The 25,447-nt window shown below is 37.8% G+C and overlaps 1 protein-coding gene across 1 annotated transcript in view; it reads left to right on the top strand.

Annotated features, from left to right (window-relative positions):
• The first annotated feature begins 1,433 nt into the window (after positions 1–1,433).
• runx3 (RUNX family transcription factor 3) overlaps positions 1,434–25,447 on the top strand; it is a 71,059-nt gene continuing 47,045 nt past the window's right edge. Inside the window, exons 1-2 of the mRNA XM_060925293.1 lie at positions 1,434–1,757; positions 1,995–2,116. Of these exons, the coding sequence (XP_060781276.1) occupies positions 2,062–2,116 (55 nt within the window). The 5' untranslated portion in view covers positions 1,434–1,757; positions 1,995–2,061. The remainder of the gene's footprint in view (positions 1,758–1,994; positions 2,117–25,447) is intronic.

Here is a 25,447-nt window from a genome sequence, read left to right on the forward strand (position 1 = left end):
GACAGGATAAAGCGACTAGAGATAATGAGATGAGATGAGATGAGATGAGATGAGATGAGATGAGATGAGAATATTTAGGGTATTGCACTCTGCAACTCTCTATTGGCTAACCCAGTTTGGCCTATTAGCCAAAAAGACAAGACTTGAAAATGAACTTTTAAACATGTTCCCACAAGGACATGCATAGTTCAGTAGTTTGGTGTGCATCCAAGGACAGATAATCTATCAAAATGATCCACACAATAAACAATGTTGGTCACATTTTAATTTAGGCCAAACATTTTCACCTATCCAAGCAAGGTAGGTATGGAATATCATCACAATTTTGTTGTGTACAGGAGTGTAGTGATTCAGAGTATCTGTATTATGTCATGGTTGGCCTAGTCGGTCACACCTCATCGAAGCAAGGAGATTTCAGATGTGTGTGTGTGTGTGTGCATGAGGTTAGGTCTGGACACTGCTGATAAGCATTCAAGCCACTCTGTGGCCTCGGCCATCAGCCACATTGGCTGGGAGCATGTCATTTCCATACTCTCTCTTTCTCTCTCTCTCTCTCATACACATACACATGCACACACACTTACTTTTGGGACCATGTCATTTGGCCTGTGCTGCCACCCAACTGACACACAAGTGCTCATTAGCAGGGCAGTGAGGGTGAGAAGTGGTATGTCCAACATTATACAAACACACACACACACACACACACACACACACACACACACACATAGAGTTTTAACACAAGGGTAGTTCTAGTGTTTGTTTGTTTGTTTGTTTGTTTGTTTGTTTGTTTGTTTGTTTTATGTGGGGGCAAGGGGGGTAAAAAGGCATTTACAAGACAAATGCACTTGCAAAATGCATATTCATAGATGACCACACATTGTGTCAACTGACTACCCAGACATGTGGTCAGGGTTGCTGTCCAGTGGCTAGACGTGATGGGAGTGTCTAAGCATGAAAAGAAAACTAGCAGAGAGACATACAAATAAATATAGCAGAAAGAAAGAAAAAAATAAAGAAGTTGAAAAAAACCCATTGCAACACTGTTTCATCAAACACTAACACATATATCATTTCCACTTTTCAAAAAAATCAGGTCAGTGCAAATATTCTGGAAAAATTGAGTCATCACAATCAGGTCAAACAGAGAGAGAGAGTGAGAATGTGAGAGCTTCTAATGAGGCTAGGATTATGATACTATCAAGTGGTAAGTGAGGGTGGAGGGTTGGTTTAGCAGGCCCCAAACCACCAGTGTGCACAAACATACACACACGGCTCACACACGCTCTGTCTCCTCTCTGAGAGCTTTGCTCTCTTTTGCTTTCTGTCTCAGAGCACTTCATTTCCCATCCTAGTCACCTCCTGGTAGGTTTCTGTCTTCTGCACTGTGGTCTATTTTTTAGCTAGTTCCAATCACCAAACACTGTGGGCCAGCATTAAGCAGGCCTCAGGTGAGGAAGGGGAAATTGTTTAACAGCATCTGATGACCAATCAGACAGAAGGAGGAAAGAGAACTACAGATGGACGAACGGGTGCAATTGAAAGAGAAGGAGGGAACAGACCTGTGACTTCATGTGACATGTGACCTAGACTCCACCAATGGAATGGTGGGTTGGGCGAGAAGCAGAATCGCCGCGGGAGCTGTGACCAGATGTAAGACTGACAGTCCATCACCACGCTGATTACCACGACAAGAGAGAGACACACACCTGAACCTCCAAAACCAGAAGCCAACAGTATCTGCCATACTGTCACAGGTATGTTCACCTCATAACTTTCATCCACGTCCTGTTTTTTTTCCCCTTTAGCCCTCATTTAAGCCACTGCTCTGTGTGTATCTCTACACTCATGCATATGCTGTTCTGTTAGCAAGCTTGTGGCTACAGATTCCTGTGGCATTCACCAACCCCAAATTCTTGGTTGCAAGCAGCCTATGTGGTCCGAAAAACTCTTTCAACCACCCTTTTTCTCGCATCTGTTGTTGCTTCCAATAGGCTGGAACTACTGGAGTGGTTCAGAGGGTAACGCTGGTACAGGATCTGGCCCTTGTGGACATCACACATGGCTTCAAACAGCATCTTTGACTCTTTCACTAACTACTCCACTTTACTCAGAGGTAGGTCCCTCGTTCATTTCTATACATGGCTAAATGTAATCTAAATGTTCATTTCAGTACCAGGTGACAAATGGAAATGGAAACAGTATCACAGTTCGAAAACATGCAAGCATCACTCGAACTTAATATACATCTGGGAATGTTAGAGTAGATCGATTTTGTGTTAAAGCTGCCTCTGCAGGTGCAGCCTTGTTTCAGTCAACATCTCAGAACTGCTTGATGTTCACCTTCCTTAAAAAAAAAAAAACTATACGCGTGTGTGTGTGTGTGTGTGTGTGTGTGTGTGTATATATATATATATATATATATATTATATATATATATATATATATATATATATATATATATATATATATATATATATATATATATATTAAAGAGCTAGTGAAATCATTATGGAGCATGCAATATGCTCTATATCCATCGTGTGTTTTTCAATGTTGCCATGTTGTAATGGCTTCTCTGCTGCCTGGTGCATTATCAGTGCATTTTGTATCAGCGCACTTTACTGGAACTCTGAAACCATAAAACAAAACCAGTGTACTTCTCATCCATTTACTCCCCTGAGTGAGGATACACTCTTTGCCTTTTTGTGGTCAGTGGGCCTTCAGGGTGTGTGTGTGTGTGTGTGTGTGTGTGTGTGTGTGTGTGTGTGTGTGTGTGTGTGTGTGTGTGTATTGCCATCTACTCCATTCCTTAAGAAGGAATGGCTTTTCACTGAAAAACATAATGGATCCTGGGTTACGTGTAGCATATTACTAGCTGACAGAGTTTTTGCACAATGACCTTTGTACCATATGATACACAACTTATTTTTTTTTTATATTGTAAAATACAAACATGCTGCGGGACTATGATCAAAGTAGTTTCAGTTTTGGACTATAGAGTGCTCTGATGATCCGACTCGATAAATGAAGGCCGACAAATTAAATTCATGAATTGGCAGCACTGAAATTCAATCAGCAGTGAGTTATTGGGAAAATAATTTAGAGCAGAGCTTCAATTGTGGTTTCTGCATAAATACCTTTCAGGTTACTACTTGAATCAGAGATTTTTTTTATTTTATTTTTTATTTGGCTATTCGGCCTCCAGGGTGTCTGAGTGAGTGAGTGAGTGATTTGGCTATTCGTACCTCATTTTCTTAACCCATTTTGTTTTACTGGGTTGTTAAAGTTCATAGTGTCATTAAACAGAAGCGTGATGTCATTGTAGCATGTGGCAGCAGCTGATAAATAAATAAAATAAAGTAAATAGATAAGTGTTTACAGCTGTAACCTGCTGATAAACTTACATTAATCTCATTCCGCATAAGTGTGTTGCTTCAAGCTTCATTTTTGAGCATGCAATGACATCCACACTAGGGAAAATTAAAAAAAAAATTAAAATAGAAGGGAGGCCAAAAAAATAAGAAGAATGACAGAAAACAAGAGAGAGAAAAGTTGAAAAATCCCCCACTTGACTGCGGCTTGCGCGAGTTAATAAGAGACAGACATGGGACCAACCCTAAATTGTTTGCAGAGTGTTTTTTCGCGGAGCTTCCAAGTACTTACCCGCTCACACACACTGTCTCTAACGCACACATACGCACTTACACACTTACACTAGCAGTGGTTTACATAAAAACATATCTGATTGGATGACTGACAGTAATATGCGTTTGCTGGAGCTGATTCAAAAAATTTCATCTCATTCTCTCTCCCTTCCCTTCATTGTTATCCTCTTCTCCATCTGCTTTATTATTATCAGCAGCTCCGGAGTAATTCCAGGAGAAATGTCACTCAGGGATTTTTTTTTTCTCGAAGACTGACATTTTGGTGCGTAATCTTCCATGGACGATGGAGAACTGGCAGGCGGAATATCTGCGGCGTTTAAATGAGGGACTTAAAATGCCTGGCATAATCACTATTGGAAATCATTAGCAAGAGTACAATATCCTTTTTCAATTCCTCGGTCGTGAAAATTAAACCAGGGAAAGCATTTGATGGAGAAGCCAAGTGGCCAATAAAAAGCTTTTCTCATATAAATTAGTTCAAGGAAGGAAAAATCCCTCAGGGGTTTGACAGTTTCATTCACTAAAGTAAAAGAGGAATCTTTGAAACAGATTTAAATTCTGTTGATATTTGAATACAAGAGCTTGTCACAAAATTTTTTAAATGACAGTTAAATCACCAAGTGTGCAATTATTTAACGATAATAAAAATGGCTTTGGCCTGTCATGTTGTAAATTATTTTATTCCATATACTTTTATACACTGTTAATGAGTATTTCAGCTTTAAAATAGCTTCTTAACTATTACAGTAAATGCATTTTAAGGCACATTATTCATTAACTATTGTAAATTACTCAGTAATTACAGTGAAACTAAGTTCAAATGTGTGAGAAAATGAGCTGTACATAACTCTCTGATCAAGCCATATTGTTCATACGGCACTGAACACAGTGAGAAAAATACATACGTTCTCACAGTCTTAACAAAAATCATCGCATGCACCACTGTATGGAGCGTAACAACTATTTTAAGAATGTTCTTTTCAGTGCAGAAAATAAAAAATTCTACAATCTTGTGGGATTGTTTCCCTTGTCTCTAACTCTACACTATCTGCAATCTCCTATTCTTCATATCTTAAAATTTGCAAACAACCAGCTTGGTCATGCATGGTATACGCTGATATACCTTTTCACTGATAATAAAGGCAGAAGAGAATCGTACAGAACCGAGACATGTGCGTGATTCAGATTTCTATAATGTATTCGTATTTATACAAAAAAAAAGTGGATTTTTAGACCTGGGCTGATTTATGAAATAGAAACATCTGGAAGACTAGACTTCAATTTAAAAAAAAAAAATCTTGATATTTGATAGCCGTTTTTTCTCAGAAATTATTGATAAGAAGGTTTTAAATTGTGTACATTTTAATTGAATGGGACTGTTAAAATGTAAAATATTTTTATTCAGAAAATATATAAACTATTTTCCTTTTTATTCACTTGGTAATTAGTGTATGTATATACATTTTGCCGTTTTAAAGGATTCTGTCTTTGACCAATTAAAAACATCATCCAACATTTTTGAGCAATATATTAGGGCAGAAGTGGACATATTGATTTTTATTTTGTTTTTTTTTTGACATCCATGATATCCATGTTCACCAGCCCATATAATAACCCATAAACTGAACATCACCCAATAGTTAATAGTGAGACAGAATCCAATCCAAGCTTAAAGTTGCTCTGAAGCAGCAATAGTTTCGACCACTACAAACAGAAATAAGTGCAAGACAGTTGACAGCAAGACCCACAGTTAAAGACAAAGGTTAGAATACACGGACGTGCTGCACGTGTGAGTCACAACTCAGACGAGGTTTGTCATAATAAGAGTAATGTACATAACTGTGAGAAATATCGGTCACCAATAACTTTAGCAATATTTATGCAGAAAAAAAACAGAAATAATTCTCACGTTACAAGACGGCAATGATGCATTAGTGTTCATGGTGTTTTGTGTGTGTGTGTGTGTGTGTGTGTGTGTGTGTGTGTGTGTGTGTGTGTGTGTGTGTGTTTTCATAAGGCATCTGAGTGTGAGTTGAACATCCTGGATGATATTCAGGTTTTTACTCTGAGAAAATGTCATATTCCAGATGAAGATTTGTGATGAACATAAATAACATGTTTTATTATACAACAGATTGAATAAATAATTTATCTGATTATCTGGTTATTTATTATCTGCATCATTAGAAAATACTGTATAAAGATGAGCACAGAGTGGGTGACTAGTAGAGCAGCAGGTAGGAATATAAATACACATTGATATATTCACATGTGTGTGTTTTAACGTGCTAATCTGATGCAGACTCTGTTTGCTTCTGTTGCTCACCAGTAACCACAATGAGGTCACACCTGCTGCTCTGGAACTGCAGTTTATTAATGCTACACACACACACACACACACACACACACACAGATAAACTGGGATACTGCTTCGTAAAACTAAACTACAGGATGGCTGACAGGTCTCTAACAGCCGCAGTGTGTAACCCAGTGTGGGAGCCTCTAGCGGTTATGTGCTACAGCAGCCATCAATACACTGTTTTATATCATTGCATTCCTCTTTCAAACATCTATCAATGTGTTTCAAGGTCGAAATAAATTCAACATACTGAGGTTCTTCAACAAGGGAACAGTGGGGGTTTGTCAGCCTCAGTTTTTTTCTTTGTTTTCTCCTTAATTTCTTGAAGGCTTCACTGTTTTAGCCTGTGCTCACATTTTATCTATCAACAGTATAAGAAATAACATGCATTGTGTTTGGAAATTGTTGTGTTTTTTTTTTCATTGTAAATAGTTCCAAAACATTCATTACATTTTTGATCTAGTCCTTTCACAAATTGTTTCTGTAATGTCTAAAGTCAAAACAAGACCACCAGCTGAAAGGTTACTAATGCAAGATGTTGAGAAGAGGGCGGGGCTTCCAGGAGGATCAGTTAGTATCAGGGAGATAGAAAACAATAACACAATACATTCATGCCAGATTCATATGCCAATTGGCTCATTTGCCATCATAATTGGGGAAAAAGATGACTCCTCTTTTCGTGTTTTTGAACAGTAACTTGCACCAGCACACTCCAGTGTTAAAATGTAGTGCTCCTTTGCAAAATGTGTGAAGGTTGGCGGGTTACATTTATTGTTGTGAATGTCCATAAGACAACTTAGTTCCTGTTCTCATTTATTTTATAGCAACTACAGACAGTCATTACCTCACTGGTCTCTCATTTTTCTCTCTTGTGATGTTAATGAGAAAAAAAAAAAGCAGCTTAAAATGTTAAAAAGAAACCCCAAAGCCCCTCCATCCATGTGGGAAGACTTAGTTACCTTGACAGTCACAAAACTGTGACAATAGAGACTCCTTCACTAAATGCAAAATAAATGTCTCATCACAGAAAACATCACCATATCAACAATTATACACAGTTTAGACAGAACGTATGCCATACAACTTACTACTATAAAAACAATAATGTATTCAAATGAGCACATTCATATAAACCTTGCATATAAACCATGCAGTGTTGTGGTATAAATCGATGCATCTTGTGAGTTTCAGGTGAAATCAGTCATTTGAGTCGAGGGTGATGTGATATTGTTATTCAGTGGTTGTTGAAACTGTAAGCCTTGAAGTGCTTTCTTCATGCTCATTTCCCTGCTTTTATGTACATATATATGCTGTGTGTGTGTGTGTGTGTGTGTGTGTGTGTGTGTGTGTGTGTGTGTGTGTGTGTGTGTGTGTGTGTGTGTGTGTTATTCTTGTCTCTCTCTTCAAGACAAGAAGATTAACTTCATCCCTGTGTCCAAAATCGCTCATTCGTTCACTACTCCCTACTCCCTATATAGAGAATTACTAAACAGAGGACTATATAATGCATTCATTGGTAAAATGGAAAAAAAAAAAGCGCTTTCAGACACTAGTCTGTTGCACTGGTATTTACATCATTACTGTCGCACAATTAAAATGTGCCAGATCAGTCGGCTGGTGGGTTTTCAAAATAATAAATACTTGCATGTATTTTTGTGATAAATCCATATTAGACTGAGCGTATTTCCCACATTAATCAATACAAAGAACCTGCATCTTTCAGTTCTTTTAAATCAAGGCTGAATACTTTTTTCTTTGACGCTGCCTTTTATTAAATCAAATTTGAGACATTTAATTTGATTTCTTTCAGCACAGCCGCAATGCATGATGGGATATATTGCTTGGTTAGTTACCATCGGTTGTACACTACTTTTCGTGATGCATTGTGGGATACTTTGAGTGCACTATATAGGGTGTAAATAATCCTTACTAAGGTTTCAGACAGCACTACAAAATGGCGTCCCCACTATATAGTGCCCTATATAGTGAGTAGGGAGTGATTTCAGACACAGGGTATATCTTCGTCCCACCATGTCATGTTCTTTATATTATATGGACACATCCCCCAAAAAAATACACAAAAATTTTAATTTTGAACCAGTTCACCATTCTGACAACGCGTGTCAAGTCAGTGGGAAAACCCTGGGAGTGACATCATTGAAGTGAAGATATCGGGAATTATTCTATCCACATTCACTGGATATGAGCAATCGCAAGCTCTGATTGGCTACTCTACTACTAGGCTATCAACTCATATACCGTGAGTAGAGAAAAACAAAATGGTGGAGCGTGTTGCTGAACCAACTGAGGACGAAATAAAAATTCTACTTGAAAACAAAAACCAAAAAAAAAATACAAAAAAGCAACAAAATATGGATTAAAAGTATTTGATGGTAAGAACATATCTTTTGTATTTTTCAAGAATTATTATTATAGCTTTTTTCACAAATTGCTAGGCATTTTGCCGGTTTATTCACATTCTAAGCAGAAATTATTTTCTCTGACGTTTTGTATAAAGTTATTATTTATCAAATTTGCAAAAAAAAAGAGCTCTGTTTCTCAAAATCCAGTGAATGTGGATAGAATAAAACAGTTATTCCACTCAATCTTGTCGTACATGGCTTATACTGTAGCTCTACACGCCTCGTTGGCTATCAGCTCATGGATATATATATATATATATATATATGAGAGTGAGAGAAAGAGGATATTACCAACCCTCTCTTCACAAGAAGATAAACTTCATATCTTCATGCCACTGTGCCATGGGCTTTATATTATATGGACACATCCACAAAAAAAATACACAAGTTAATGAAAAGAATTTTAATTTTGAACCAGTTTGCTATTTTGACAATGCGCGTCAAGTCAGTGGGAAAACATTGGGAGTGACATTAATGGAGTGAAGATGTCGGGAAATATGTCACTCAGGTCCAGGATGTATTTCCTACAAAAAATACAAGTTTTTCATCACAAGAAGATAAACTTCAAGCCAACATATGATTTTCTTTTTATTATACAGACACATTCACAAACAAAAAGTACTCAAATTTATCAAAGCAATTCTTCGATTTCCCCATGAATGAGGATATTGAAAAATACATTACTCAATGTCCCAGATGTAGTTCGTATGAAAAATACGAGTGCTGTGGTTCCTTTTCACTCTCTATCTATCTATCTATCTATCTATCTATCTATCTATCTATCTATCTATCTATCTATCTATCTATCTATCTATCTATCTATCTATCAGTATAAATTGGTCAAGCCACATATGTCTTGAGTTTTAGCTGTATCTCAATAGAGCTGGTTAATTGGGGTCAGCACGAGTGAATGACTTTATTAGAGGTTGGAAAGGTTTTATGAGGCTGTTCATGCTCTTTGAGTGAAAGAATGGATGGTTTTCTTAGTGAGAATGACCATAGCATGGGGTCAACGAGCTACAGTATACACAATTCAAATGAGTCAAACCGGGCAAATCAGTCCATGCTTGCATGTATGAAGACAACACCCTTTCAACCACTCCAGCAACTACAACACATGAATAAACTGTCTCTCTACTGCCAATATTTATGAATATGCACAAGCCGACTCGTACATATAAGGTCCAAGGTTAGGGTGAGGTTAGAGACTGCAGCAGTCCTGTGAATTTTGTGTGGGATCAGTTTGTCAGAACAGTACTGATAGCCAAGTTTTTTAGGTTAAGAACCATTTTCACAATGCATACTGAAAGCAAAGACATCAGAACACTGGCATACCCATTTGCCTGTACTGGAAGCAGTTTACCCACTGTAAAACTACACTGCCTTCAGTTTATTAATCTCATAAACACATGGTTCATGCTCCTCTAAATTGACACATTGGTTTGCTGGATCTGATTCAAAGACTTTCCACTGCTCCTTTTCTTGCCTCTTGCCCCAGAAACATCAAGAGCCGAGATGTGTAACTGTATATTAAGAGTTTTCGATATTGCACCAAAAGGGAACTAATAAAAAGCGCATGAGAGTGACAGCGGAGGGTCCCGCTCCTGCATCTCATTTGGCTCAATATCGTTGTGATTTAAAAAGCACTGTGCTGGCCCATGGTGACAGACGATCTGGAGATGATTAGCAACTGTAAACGATTGGGGAGCGGGGGCGTATTTACTGGGATCAGACTGTTTGCTCGTTTTCAAGTTCTGCTTGAGTTTCAAACCATAGAAATGTTTATCATTTAGGAGCTACTTATTAAGATAAAGAGGCTGATGGGTGGCGTCAAGACGAGTTTTGAGCATCTCAGGAAAAAGACTCAGGAAAAAGAGAAGAAAAAAATTGTGTCCAAAACACATGCATAGTTCAACTGCTTTAATACAATTTGTATATATGTATTGATATTGCTATATGGTATTCTTATGAAAAATGGCAAAATGATAAAAATTCTCACTCATTAAAGGAATAGAAAATGTAAAGTAAATACATGCATGGGTTGGTAGCTTGTAATACTGAGAGCCTGTAAGAAAAGTTTCAGGCATGTTTGACCATTTATAAGAAAGTTGTGAGCATTTTGTATCGCTGCTCTAATGCCACCAGGAGGCTGCCATGTTGCCTGTTGGAAGGGCGATGCGTGACGTCATTTGGGCGCAAGGCTGACTGTCACTCTTCAGTACTGAAGGGGCAAAGCGAAAGGTCTACTAAGGTGACAATATCGATTTTTTTCCACTAAACATCTGAAATAGTGTATTAATGAGCTGCAACCCTGACTTACGGACAAACCCGAACTCTTTACCTGTAAAACGAGGCTGAAACTATGTATTATACTACTCATTAGCATGCTCTCGACTCATTCATGAAAAACTTCCTCATCAAGACGTCACCAGGCTAGCCTACCATAATTACTGTAGTAGACAGTCCAACCCCCACGGCAGCGCAGAAAGAGGGTAAACAAACACTGCTTTACTATACAGGATTCATGTGAACATTTACAGCAGGATGCACTTGTACAAAAAAAGGCGGAAATATTGCCAGAAACACCCGAGCTGCTGGTATGGTATGGATTTATTTTATGATATAAAATTCATACATGTAAAAGATACAGTATAAATAGCACCGAGGATAACACAAAGTATAAAATACAATTATTTCCAATGTGGTCCTCTTGATGACAGCAGGAAACAATAAAATATAAGAGACAATAATAAATTGACAGAATTGTATAAACAATGATGAAAAAGTGGACGGCACGGTGGTGTAGTGGTTAGCGCTGTCGCCTCACAGCAAGAAGGTCCGGGTTCGAGCCCCGTGGCCGGCGAGGGCCTTTCTGTGCGGAGTTTGCATGTTCTCCCCATGTCCGCGTGGGTTTCCTCTGGGTGCTCCGGTTTCCCCCACAGTCCAAAGACATACAGGTTAGGTTAACTGGTGACTCTAAATTGACTGTAGGTGTGAATGGTTGTCTGTGTCTATGTGTCAGCCCTGTGATGACCTGGCGACTTGTCCAGGGTGTACCCCGCCTCTCGCCCGTAGTCAGCTGGGATAGGCTCCAGCTTGCCTGCGACCCTGTAGAAGGATAAAGCGGCTAGAGATAATGAGATGAGATGATGAAAAAGTCATAAACAAAAAATATGCTAACTGTAATTATCACAGAGTACAAACAGATTACAGAAATAGCACCAAAATGATTAAAAATTAGTTATATACACATCATAAAACTGGGTTTGGAATTTAATCCATAAAAACTGTTTCACCTGTTTCTTAAAATGATCACGTGTTTGACTAGATTGCAGTGATCGAGGTCGGCTATTCCACAAACAAATTCCTGTATACCTAAAAGAACTCTGAATGGTTTCTGTAAAGTGTGACGTCACTTACAATACACAGCCATATTCGATAAAATGGACCACAGCGCCAGCGACATTTCTTCACTGATTTCCTCAAGTATTTCAGACAATGACACAAATAACGATAATGATCATGATAAACAAGCATTACCATATCAATTAGTTACACACAAGTGAACAATATTTCTAGAGTTGTTTTAGTTAGTCATTACCGAGGCTTTTTTGACAACACTAAATCAAAGCAAGACACCCAACAAACATCAAGCCGCTTAGCTGCATCAGCAGTTATTACGTTTATGCCCAAAGGAACTCAAAATAACATATCACGCTTAATAAAACCTTAGGGAAGCCCTAAAAAGTGTTTTCTTACCCTTTGAACTTCTCTTTTGCGGACTACTGACCGTGTTGTCTCGTTTGTCTTGTCCGCTTTTTGGCCGAAGATTGTGGGAACTGCATCTGGATTCAGCGCTGGCTTGTACGGTATTCCTAATGCCGGTTCATCAGAGTTGTTTGAGTGAAACAATTTTCTTCAAAATGTTCCGAGCACACGAGCTGCATAAAGCAGTGCTTGTTTACCTTCTTTCTGCATTGCCGCGGGGGTTGGACTGTCTACTACAGTAATTACGATAGGCTAGCCTGGTGACATCTTGACGAGGAAGTTTTTCATGAATGAGTCGAGAGCATGCTAATGAGTGCTTATGCTGCCAGGAACATGTAAAAACTTGTACACTTGCCTCTTTAACATATTTAGGTAAGTCAGATTGTATGCAGATTGGTTTGTAGGTTGTCTAGCAAGGTTACAGTCCGCAGAATGAGGCTGTCACGGCAGCACTACTTGTACCGGGAATATAAATATGAAAAGTTACCTTCCCCATTCAGTTACATAGGAGATCAGCTGTTCACTATTCCCTCGCTGTTTATCAGCGACATCAGTAATTATCTTTCCCCGTCCACTTTTTTGTTAGAGAAATGGAATTTCAATTTTTTTTTCATAAAACATTTTAATGAAATAATCTCCAGCCAGGGGCAGCTTCAAGTCTTACTCGCTATGCGGAGTTTCCGTGTCTTGCACCCAAATGACGTCAGAGCATTGCCGGAAACGACTGGGGGGATTTTTCTGATTGGTTAAAATATTTGCAGTGGCGGCCTCCATGAAATCTTCCATTCTGCATAGAAACTGACTTTCGGAGATGGAGAGCTTAGTTGTGTGAGCTCCTTATTTTCAGTTATTCACATGAATTGTTAGTTTATATAATAATTTATCTTCATACCTGTATTTTAAAAATGGGTTTTCTTTTCTTTTAAAATGTCCCATGTTGTAGAAAACAGGATTTTTCCAATTATACTGATTATAATGGAGGTGCATGTGCAATGGGAATACTGTGCAATTATCACAACTGACAATTCCCATATGTCTTCATTTTTATTACATGAAAGCACATCAAGACTATATATACTGCTTCTATAACATCTAGCAGACTAACTAAAGTTAATTATCATGAATTTAGCTGCATAAGTTGAGAGGCTGTATTATGTTAGCTAGTTAGGTCTTTCATAGCAAAGCAAGAAAGAGAGTATATTGTCAGGGGAAAATCAATTAGAAATCCTTTCTAAGTTTACTATCATGTTATCTATCTATCTATCTATCTATCTATCTATCTATCTATCTATCTATCTATCTATCTATCTATCTATCTATCTATCTATCTATCTATCTATCTATCTATCTATCTATCTATCTATCTATCTATCTATCTATCTATCTATCTATCTATCTACTCATACTCAATATTATCACCCAGCTAAATATCAACACTAATGATGAGGCAGAATAATCTACTGATGGTAACGTACTGTACATGCCAAACTATCTTGGGAAAAATACAATACTGGGAAAGTCTCCAAGATCAAAGCTTTAATGTGTTTCTGAGAGTGATTTGTGGGTGATGTGCAGAGTAAAATGAAATAAAAAAAAGGTCAACAAAAATGCCACAAAGTTCATCTAAAGGTATCCTGCTTGTTAGACACATCAGCAGGTGATTTTTTGTTTTAAATATATATATATAACAACAGGAAAGGAACTTTGAAGGTGTATACAAAGCACATTATGACAATCGTGACTGGCAAACACTTTCAGCATAAAGCACAGAAAAAGACTCTTGTGTAATTATTATGAGTGTAATTACTGCTATGCTGAAAGACAAAAATGTCTGAATTTGTCGTGGCACAACAACACAAATGTCAAGTAGATTTATTATGTCTAGACGAGCCATTTCAGGAAGACCCTCTTCTATGGCTGGAAAGTATGCTGAGAAACTAATCCAGGGACATTATAACAATCTAATTTTGTCACAAATTTTAAACTAACGCATATAAATTCCCTATTGGTTAAGTTTACACGTCATGATGAGTCTTTATCTGCTGACTGAAGCAGCTGAAGTTTCCATGGCCAATCTCGTAGTAGCCAGTGATTCCTGACATTAATTAAAACCATACGCTGCTGTTAGCGAGGCCTCCTTGACCTCAGTGGCTTTGTTTCATATTCAGATAAACACATTTATGATCAAACAGTGTGTGCCATTTCTTTGGTTTTAGCAAAAGAGCAGATTACACCAAGTGAATGCAACATAGTAGCCACAACAAAAACTGTAAAACACACGCACACACACACACACACACACACACACACACACACACACACACACACACACACTGTAAATGCATGTTTTCCTGCAAAATTAGTAAACCATTGCTCATAAACATCTTACTTTGAGCAAAGTGACATAAAAGCAAAGCACAAATGGCGACTCAATTTTCCGTTACATGAGCAAAATTGTCTTTACTTTTGTGATTTAGGATGAGATTAGAGAACACTGACAGTTACTTATCTGCTAGATCAACTGAAACATGGTTTCACAATGGCAAATTTGAGAAAACGTGTATTTTTTAAAGTTAATAATTATTAAGTTTATGGTTTAGGCCGAAGTTAGCAATCACTTTTTGTTGGAGTTTATTCATGTTAAATTATTTATTAAAGAATTGCTATGATTCTGGTGTGAGATCATATTGGATATTTAAAAGGTTTATAGAAAACATTGTTGACTGCAACATTATCTTTCATACAAATATATTAAATTCAAAATGCAACATTTAATGGTAGACAAACACTTCTTCACAATTTTTTCCCCATATAAAACAGCATCTACTAAACTTTCATAAAGTTTACTGCCCTTCTTAAAGCTTATTTACTTAATGTTTTGCCAATAGCTTTAGTTGCATCATGTCGCTTCTATGTAAAGAAATCATTAATGGTAGTGATATTAGGCAATGACTATCCCATGTTGTTGGAAAATACTAGATTATGTGATACAAAACCAATACCATGAATCTCATGATCCATCCAAATCAGAATAAACAAAAGCAATGTGATTGGATTTTGGATCGAAATTTAAGGTTTCCTCTACTTTATAAGCACTATATCCCTAACAATTATGGTGAAGGTGCCACCTAAAAATCCCTTTATTAATAAAATCTAAGCAAAAGCACTCTATTTGCTAAGGGCTTCATTACTTCATTATTCACACTCATCTACTCTTTGTCATGGTAAAAGCCAGTTAATACGTGAATAAATTTTGGATGAAGATTATTTTTCAAACAGCTTTGTTTTGAAGATGTGTTTTTACAGAAAGAGGGTGTGCATGTGAGAAACTGAGAAAAGCAGATCCGTTAGTCTTATTCTAACCACACCTTCGGCACCTGCAAGAACAATAAGTGCTTATCGCAGAAAAATAATGGGTTGTTTTTCATTAGCTGAACATAATTTAGAATTCTTAACCTGAAAGAAATGGAGTGAGAGAAAAGCTACATTTCCATCTAAATGATTGCAGTTTCACAAAATATGAAGCAATGCAAGTTGATGGGAACCTGACAGACAGTGTATATCTGATGAAGTTAGGTTTATTAGCAGGAACATCGAAACAATAGCATGGTGATAAACCTGCAGCCACACATGAACAAACACATCCTGATATCACTATCTCTGAGTTTCTGTTTGCAGGAAATCACTTACAGACGTCAATATCTTTTGATTTTTAATGAGATCAGGTTGGACTATCCTGATTCTCTTCGTCCAACTGACAAGTAATTATATTCACATAAAATGACTACCATTATGCCTCAAGCACCATATATTGCCTCACAAATTGTTCTATTTTATCTAGTAAGTTTTGTGCTTAACATACTAAAATGTGAGCCTGAGCAATTAGAAATGACTCAGAGCTGCAGTTTTGATCACTTACAATAGTCAGTTATACAGGCCCCAGTTTAATTTAATATTTGATTTATGGATATTTCCAGTCACCACTACAGTGTTTTTATATTTCATTTGGAAAAACTGTATGTTTTTCACCAAAGCAAAATAAGACCTGTTTCAGTGTATTTGGTAGATCAGTTGACATTATGTAACCCTGTGTGTCAGCCTGGGATGTGAAAGAAGTTATAGTTGACCAGTTCTCTTATTTGAAGGATTCCCCCTTACACACACACACATACACACACACACACACACACACTCTTAAACTGGTTCTCCTCTTTCTTCTTATTCTTCAGACTTCCGCAGTCTCGACTGAGGTTGGCCTGTCTAATCCGTTCTCACGCCACTCTAACACGCACACATACACATTAAGTCAAAGCGCGTGCAGACACACACATGATGACCAATCACTGCTGACTTCTTGAGTGTCTTGATTCAGCACTTTCAATCTCTATGGACATTCCCAAGCAACAACAACTGACCACAGCATCACATCCTTCTTGGTATTCCACTGTAGAAATTACAACTATGTTCTCACACACAATTAAGAATGAAATTATGTCAGAATCTGTCATATTTTATATGCTTGGTGGTCACTTTTATTAAGAAAAGACAAAGAAATGCAGAATACAATACAAGGGTTGTGTTCAGGGGCCAACAGTGGATCACTGGATGTCCTGGGATTTGAACTTACAACCTTGTTACGACAACAGAACCCTTAACCTAAAATATTCATTTCAATCTCATGCAAAATTCATAAAACCTAACCTTAACCATCTGGAATTTTTCATGAGCTGGACATTAGGCTTTGTTCACACAGCACGGAAAGTGTGATTTTTTTTTTTTTTTTACTTAAGTTTATAAATATGGCTAAATTAATGTTAGCACCAGTGCAGGTATGTGTACCCTTGGTGCATGTGTGTGGCAGGCCAAAGTTATCTAGTCAGCTTTACTGACAACATGGAGATTTTGCCAGAGATACAGTGCCTTGCAAAAGTATTCATCCCCCATGGTGTTTGTCCTGTTTTGTCGCATTACAAGCTGGAATTAAAATGGATTTTTGGAGGGTTACCACCATTTGATTTACACAACATGCCTACCACTTTAAAGGTGAAAATTATTCTTTTATTGTGACACAAACAATAATTAAGATGAAAAAACAGAAATCTGGAGTGTGCATAGGTATTCACCCCATTTCGTATGAAACCCCTAAATAAGAGCAGGTCCAACCAATTCACTTCATAAGTCACATAGTTATTTGCTTAAGAGCCACTTGTGTGCAATCAAAGTGTCACATGATCTGTCACATGATGTCTGTATAAATCAACCTGTTCTGGAAGGACCCTGACTCTGCAACACTACTAAACAAGCAACATGAGAACCAAGGAGCACTCCAAACACATCAGAGACAAAATTGTGAAGAAGTATGAATCAGGGTTGGGTTATAAAACAATATCCCAAACTTTGAATATCTCACGGAGCACCATTAAATCCATTATCGCAAAATGGAAAGAATATGGCACCACTACAAACCTGACAAGAGAAAGCCGCCCACCAAAACTCACAGACCAGGCAAGGATGGCATTAATCAGAGATGCAACAAAGACACCAAAGATAACACTGAAGGAGCTGCAAAGATCCACAGCGGAGATGGGAGTATCTGTCCATAGGACCACTTTAAGCTGTACACTCCACAGAGCGGGGCTTTAGAGGAGTGGCCAGGAAAAGGTAATTGCTTAAGAAAACACATTTGGAGTTTGCCCAACAGCACGTGGCAGACTCCCCAAACACATGGAAGAAGATTCTCTGGTCAAATAAGACTAAAATTGATCTTTTTGGCCATCGTGGGAAATGCCATGTGTGGCGTAAACCCAACACCCCGAGAACACCATTCCTACAGTGAAGCATGGTGGTGGCAGCATCATGCTGTGGGGCTATTTTTCATCTGCAGGGACAGGAAAGCTGGTCAGGACTGAAGGAAAGATGGATGGCACTAAATACCGGGTGGAGGAAAACCTGTTTCTGGAGGAAAACCTGTTTGAGTAAGCCAGAGATTTGAGATTGGGATGAAGATTTACATTCCAGCAAGACAATGACCCTAAACATACTGCTAAAGCTACACTGGAGTGGTTTAAAGGGAAACATTTAAATGTCTTGGAATGGCCTAATCAAAGCCCAGACCCCAATCCAACTGAGAATCTGTAGCATAACTTGAATATTGCTGTACACCAACGCAACCCATCTAACTTGAAAGAGATGGAGCAGTTTTGCCTTGAGGAATGGGCAAAAATCCCAGTGGCTAGATGTTCTAAGCTAATAAAGACATATCCCAAGAGACTTGCAGCTGTAATTGCAGCAAAAGCTGGCTCTACAAAGTATTGATGGGGGTTGGGGGGAGGGTGAATACCTATGCACACTCCAAATTTCTGATTTTTTTTCATCTTAATTATTGTTTGTGTCACAATAAAACAACAATTTTCACATTTAAAGTGGTAGGTATGTTGTGTAAATCAAATGGTGCTAACCCTCCAAAAATCCATTTTAATTCCAGCTTGTAATGCAATGAAACAGGACAAACACAAAGGGGGATGAATACTTTTGCAAGACACTGTACTTTCCAAAAGGCAAAATACAGTCATGTTTCTGAACATATTTAGCATAAAAACAACAGCAACAGAAACTAAAGATGGTAGCATATGCCATGTATATTGCTCCTTTAACAGCAGGTTATGCAGTTATCAGTTATGTGAGGTTCTCCACTGACCCACTGGATTTTTTTCCCATGTTGTTCATATTTTTGTCAAGATTCTCACATCCAATGATGAAAAAACAAAATCTGAATAGTCAACCTGAGTCATGCACAGAAATCAGATTTGAAACCACACACAAATAAAAAAAAATGTCAGGTTTCCTGTGTCAAACTTTAGAAAATACCACCTCACTGCCTGACTGTCCAAAAGTGTTCCTCAAAGTTTCTTTTGATGGTTAACCCAGTGTTGATGGGTTCTAAGCAGAACCTTTAACCTTTGGGATGTCCAGACTCATTTTCATCACTAAATGTGTTTCCTCCTTGTTTTACTGATTAATTCTTTCAGGTTAAGGGTTCTCCCAAACCGAAGGACAAACTGGAGAAGGAAAAAAGGAAAAACTGAGTGTAACCTTCAGAGATTTCCAACTACGTGGCGGTGTTGAAAATGTTTTCATTCAGCACTGGGGAATCATTCTGAAACAAGATTTTTTTTTTTTTTTTAATCTTATGAGCCATTCATGATTCACTGAAAGGAAGTCAAATGTGGCAGATGACTGTTGCTGATGTCATGTATTTTATTGTAAATGAGCTCTTTTTCATTTTCTTCAATTTTAATCAGCTGCATGACGCAGACTGTGTTGATTAGCTGATTAGATCTGATCGCTAGAATTGTGAAACTATAGTGTTTTCCAGCACTGGTGAAATGAGTTTACACTTACCGTCAAGAAGTGCCAAACAGTGCAATCAGAAGAACAGAGATCATGAGAGAGTGAGCGAGAGAGAGAGAGAGAGAGAGAGAGAGAATGATATTCGGAGATGTAAGGTTAGTGAGAGGAAAAGATAACACTAGGATTGACAGCATAAATAATATTTTAATGCTAATATGAATTTCAGACTCGATGATGTGGCTTCATGTTCTTTATCGAGTTTGAGCAGAAAATTTTAAGTTTGTATTATTATTATTAATTATATTATGTTATTATATTAACTAATTAACATTATTATTAGAAACATAAAAAAAGAATTATTAGTCAATTACTTAATGGTAATTATTATTATTATTATTATTATTATTATTATTATTATTATTATTATTGGTGGTGGTGGTTTTTGTACATAAATATATTTGGAAGTCTGTAGTATTTGATGCAACACTTTTTCAGTGGTTTGAAATGTCTTTCATAACCTAGTGTATGTGCAACACACAAGTTGTGTGTGTGTGTGTGTGTGTGTGTGTGTGTGTGTGTGTGTGTGTGTGTGTGTGTGTGTGTGTGTGAGAAAGAGAGAGAAAGAGAGAGAGAGAGAGAGAGAGAGATGGGTTATCTCTCATCACAAACTGTGTTAGTAATCATATGTGTGCAACTATATCACACGCAAATGTTTTCACATGCCTAGTCTCACACACACACACACACACACACACACACACACACACACACACACACACACACACTCAATATTGCATGTTGTTCTGGCGATATTTGTCCTTCCTCTGACATTAACATTAAAGCTTTCACCCTTAAAAGTTTCCGTTTAGCACCCAAAAGGGTCTTTTAGTTTGCCCTCAGAGGAAAGTTTCACTGGTTCTATGTAGAAAGCAACATCAGAGAGTTTCCCTTTCAGAAAAGGGTCCAAGTGGAACCCTTTTAGGAACCTAAGAACCATTAACTCTCCCAAGAACCCTTGAACAAACAAACCCATTTGTTTTGTTATTGATACTGCAGAAGGCTGCAGGATGCAAATGAGCTCCCACTAACAAACCACACATGTTATGTTCTGTGATCTCTCAGAGTTTCCAGCCATGTTTTCTGTGGGTGGGTTTTTTTGTTGTTGTTTTTTTACAAGTTTTGACGTTGATGCGATCCACATAAACTGATCAAATTAATGCAGATCTTTAAAAGACATGCAATCAAGTTGTTTAAAAACACAGTCACATTATGGAGTACTATACTGACAATTTGCTGACTTTGTTCTTAAGCTACATACAGTATGTACATCTTTTGTTGGAATTCTCATTAGCGATCATGGTTTTAGTACCAATATCCACTGAATATACATATATACATGCAATACCAGTCAAAAGTTTGGACATGCCTTCTAATTCAGTGGTTTTCTTTATTTTTATTAATTAAAAGATTGTCTTAAAGTCTCTCTTTACTTAGCTGAGCGGTTCTTGACATAATATGGATTACTACCGGTGTGGAATAGGGTTATTTACTGTATTTTTATTATTTACTATTTACTGTTTGATCTCAAACACATTAAGAAGGCAAGAAATTCCATTATTTAACTTTTGACGAGGCACACCTGTTAATTGAAAAGCATTCTAGGTGACTACCTCATGAAGCTGGTTAAGATAATGCCAATAGTGTGCAAAGCATCATCAGTGTAAACACTGGATATTTTGAAGAGAATACACACACACAAACCCAAGAAACAGCAAGTTGCCTTTCATGCCTGTGATCGTTCTTTTTCCCTTATCTCTGTGCTCATGTTCTTATCTATCAGTTATTTTTATTATCTAACATTGCTATCAGATATCCACCCATCATGCATGTCACGCAAAATGGTGTCATGCTTTGTATAAAAAAATCAAGGTCTTGGTTTACACTGAGGGCGTGGTTAGGGCTTGCACCTTCCCTTATGACTACATTCAAATGATACTGAATGAAATTCAACTTTGCTTGTCCAAATTTTTCATACAAGGAGCTGTAACAAGCAAAAGTGATTTTCTTGCATTTAAAAAAAATTAAAGTTGTAAGAAAACCTATGACCACTAACAATACCCCTGAGCATGAACTTAATGTCTGTATTTTCATGAGCGAGCATGTTGCAAACATACATAATAGCTTGTTAAGCCTCAGAGAGAATCTAACCAGATGAAGTTGTTTTTGAGATGAACACAGAACTGTGCTCCGTGCGTGTCTGCCAGTTTCTCTCCGTCTGCCTGTCTCTCCCTCTCTCTCTGAGTTCCGGCTATGATGGGAGACCACCACACACGAGCACAAAGGGGCATTGTATTCTGGGGGGAAAATGTGGTTAGCAGACGGCGCTAGACGGCCCCAGTGGTCGCTGGCAGGCAAGCACACTTCCTAGTGTTGACTCCGCATGAACACTCATTTTGGGAAAGCCCTGAGTTATGGCAGCTGTGGTGGCATGCTTTTACGTGGACTATTTCGGGAGCTGCCTGGGTGGGGTGGGTGTGCATCTCTCTCTCTCTCTCTCTCTCTCTCTCTCTGGAAAGGGGCTTTACTTCTCAGATTTTGAAATCTGTTTAAGTAGCTTCTATATAGAGGAGGATAAAGTGGAATCTACTGTGCACATGTGTGTATTAAAGTTTGTGTATGAGGATGTTTATTCCTCATTCACTTAGTCTGAACAGTCTGAATGGTTCCACATGGGCCAATATGTATTTAATATCCAATGGAACATTGTCAAACATGTTTAAAATATTAGTATGATGAGTGCTGAGTTAGCCTGAAGAGTCTTAATTAAAAAAAAAAAGGTAGAAGTATGATTCTGATTAAACGGCAGCTAAATTTGCTAATCAGACCAGTCTGAATGGGTGTGGCAAAATATTCGAAGCACAAGCATACTAACTGACATTATTCTAGCCTGCTATGATATGACCTGGGAGTGACTGTTTACCAATATTTATACACACTACAAATTTAAAAAATAGCACAGCTCAGCTTGCTTGGTTTGCTATCACTCACTTAGCCTGGGAAATCCCATGCTGCTTTGCACAATCGTTCCAATCTGAAAAGACAGCATGGAAAGTATGGTCTAAAGGCTCGCCTGAGTTAGGGAGCCAGTCAAAGAGTGGGGAGGGGTGGAAAGACGGTGACGCGTACTACTCGACAAATGGAAGCTTGTAGTTTATTTGGGACTGTTTACGGATCACATTTAACATGGCGGCGAGCGATACGAACCAAACTTTCGATCAAGCTTTAGACACTGTTCTGAATTTTTTAAATTATTTTTGTTTTGCCTTCTCTTTCTCTTTCCTTCTCTTCTTCGCCTCTTCGTCTTCTTCGTCGCTCTAACTACGTCACCGGGTACAACTGCCATGATTGGCCATGGGCTACGTATACGCCAAATGACAGATATTCGCAACGTCCAATAAACGGCCGTTGACAATCGTAAACCACACCTCCCCTATGAGAAATTCAATAGGCGGATTCCAGACCATATTTCACTTGTGATATGGTCTGGTGTTAACCAGATTATCACTCACTAGGTTTCTCACATGATTCAAGCATACACTGTAAAACATTTCAAATTCGTTTAACTTGGAAATGCAAGTTCACCTACTGCCTTGAAAATGCAAGTTAACTCAATTTGATGACTATCTTTGTTTCAACTCAGAAAAAGTCTCAATTAGTCAAAACAACTAAGTAATTCAAGTCTAACCTTTGAAAACTTGCACAGATTAGTTCAAATTAAAACACTTTTCAGAGCTAAAGAGAAAAACTAAGTGGACATAACTAAACAAGGCTGAAATGTTTTACAGTGTAAAAGCAGTGTGGGTAGGACAAGCAATTTAGAAGGAAGCTTACTCAAACTGTACCCAAGGTGAACCCTCCCACTTTACAAATGAATGCACTGAAAATGGACAAACACCAGCGACGTGCATATAAATGTTGGAATGTCACCAATTATTCATCACATGGCTGATTGTGCCCGCAAGACCAACATTAACCTAACTGGGGAATTTAGATCACACACATGAATGAGTCATAGAAGTGGTACTGATATCATCAACATATATGATCAGAGAAAGCACAGAGTCCTCGTAGGGTGGTGTGGTCACGTGCTGGCATCATAAACATGCGCCACAGTCAGGAGTTATGACCTCAAAAGTGGGCCTTTGGCAAACCATCAATCCAGATGGAGAGAGAAGTCACTCATTCACAACACCTTGCTGGTTTTGGGCTTCTAGTATTCTAGGAATACTACCTAGTTGCAAGAAACTCTAAGGACCACTTGTACCTTTTTATATGACTTGGCTTGGAAATCTGCTATTGTGAGTCTATGTTGGGTTGAGTCATCGTTATTATTTATGTTTTTGCTAGCTTCAGCGCCGAAATGGCATCGGTCCATGTAACGAGATACATATATTAGTCAAAACACACAAGACTTGGGACTTTTCTGAGAGGAAAACTTCAGAGAGACAGGACAGTGGGAAAGAGAAACAAAGAAGAAAGGGAGAAAAAAGAAAGAGACAAGGCCTGAATGTTGTGGTCGAAAGAGTAGGAGGAGGGGATGTTACTGTCATTTTGGCAACACCGACACACATATTGCAGCCATTACCACATTGGAAAAAAATGTTTTTCTGCAACATGCAATTACCACAGATTACAGATCAGCCTTCGTAGCATCAGAGGTGCTCAGCAGAATGAAACAGAAATGTTGTGTACTGTACTGTGTGCTCACATGCATGTGTGTCACATCTCATGCAGCCTTTAACTTCTGAATCATAAAATATTATCTGTGGTGTTAAAACGCCCAAAATAATACTTGTAGCGTTATTATGTGTTAATGACATGTTTATAGGGGCTTAATAGATATCTGGTACATGAATGATGGTACATTTTTAGAAAAGGCAATAATAATAATAATAATAATAATAATAATAAAAGAAAATCTGTGTGTGTGTGTGTGTGTGTGTGTATGTGTGTGTGTAAGAGAAAGTAAGTGAAATGACAGAGTTCTTTAGGCTCACAGCTGTCTCAGCTCCCTCTAGAGGCCAGGTGATTTTTACTTCATTTGCCCTCTGATTAAAATGCAAAAAGGCATTTAAGTCCTGATACAACATTCAACTGTGAATTATAATATAGCAGTCATCCAAGTTTAACTACTTATGCTCCTAAACATTTTTAAGTTTTAAGTATTAAAAAACTTTGTGAAACACAATATCCAATATACAAAAATAATAAACTAATGCATTCATATACAACTGATCATGAAGGAAATTACATGCCCACAAAACTAACTTATGAAGAATTTCCGATAGATTCAATATGAATTGGTGTACAATTCCCATTAATGGAATTAAACCATCACTGATAAGTACCTAACGTGATAAGGGCCATTCACAAATGCCATTTTTTGTCTGCCCACATATGACCTGTCAGTCTGTGGAAAGATTGAGTGGCATTTTTTTCTGATCAAAGTGGAGCTTCCAAGGTTGAAAAGTTTAACTTTTCAAAAAAGCAAAGCACTGAGTGATGGTTAAACCTCATGAACAATTACGTCGTTGGGGGGGGGGGGGGGGGGGTAAGTGAGAAAAACAAACATAGAGCACAAATTAGTCTTCTTAGTGAGTGAATATAAGGAGTTTTACAATGTGTTGAATTGAAAATATGAATATTAATATGAATATTCACTAATCACAGATCAAACTCTTGATTTTAACATGCATCGGTAAGTATTACAGCTTTTTCACTACGCCACAAAAATAATCCCACTAAGGAAAGTGTTTCTAGCATTAGCTCATGTCAGTCAAAGTGAAACTGATCTGATATTGATTCATAACATTAAAGGA

This window comes from Neoarius graeffei, chromosome 7 (genome assembly GCF_027579695.1).
Source record: "Neoarius graeffei isolate fNeoGra1 chromosome 7, fNeoGra1.pri, whole genome shotgun sequence".
Taxonomy (NCBI): Eukaryota; Metazoa; Chordata; class Actinopteri; order Siluriformes; family Ariidae; genus Neoarius; species Neoarius graeffei.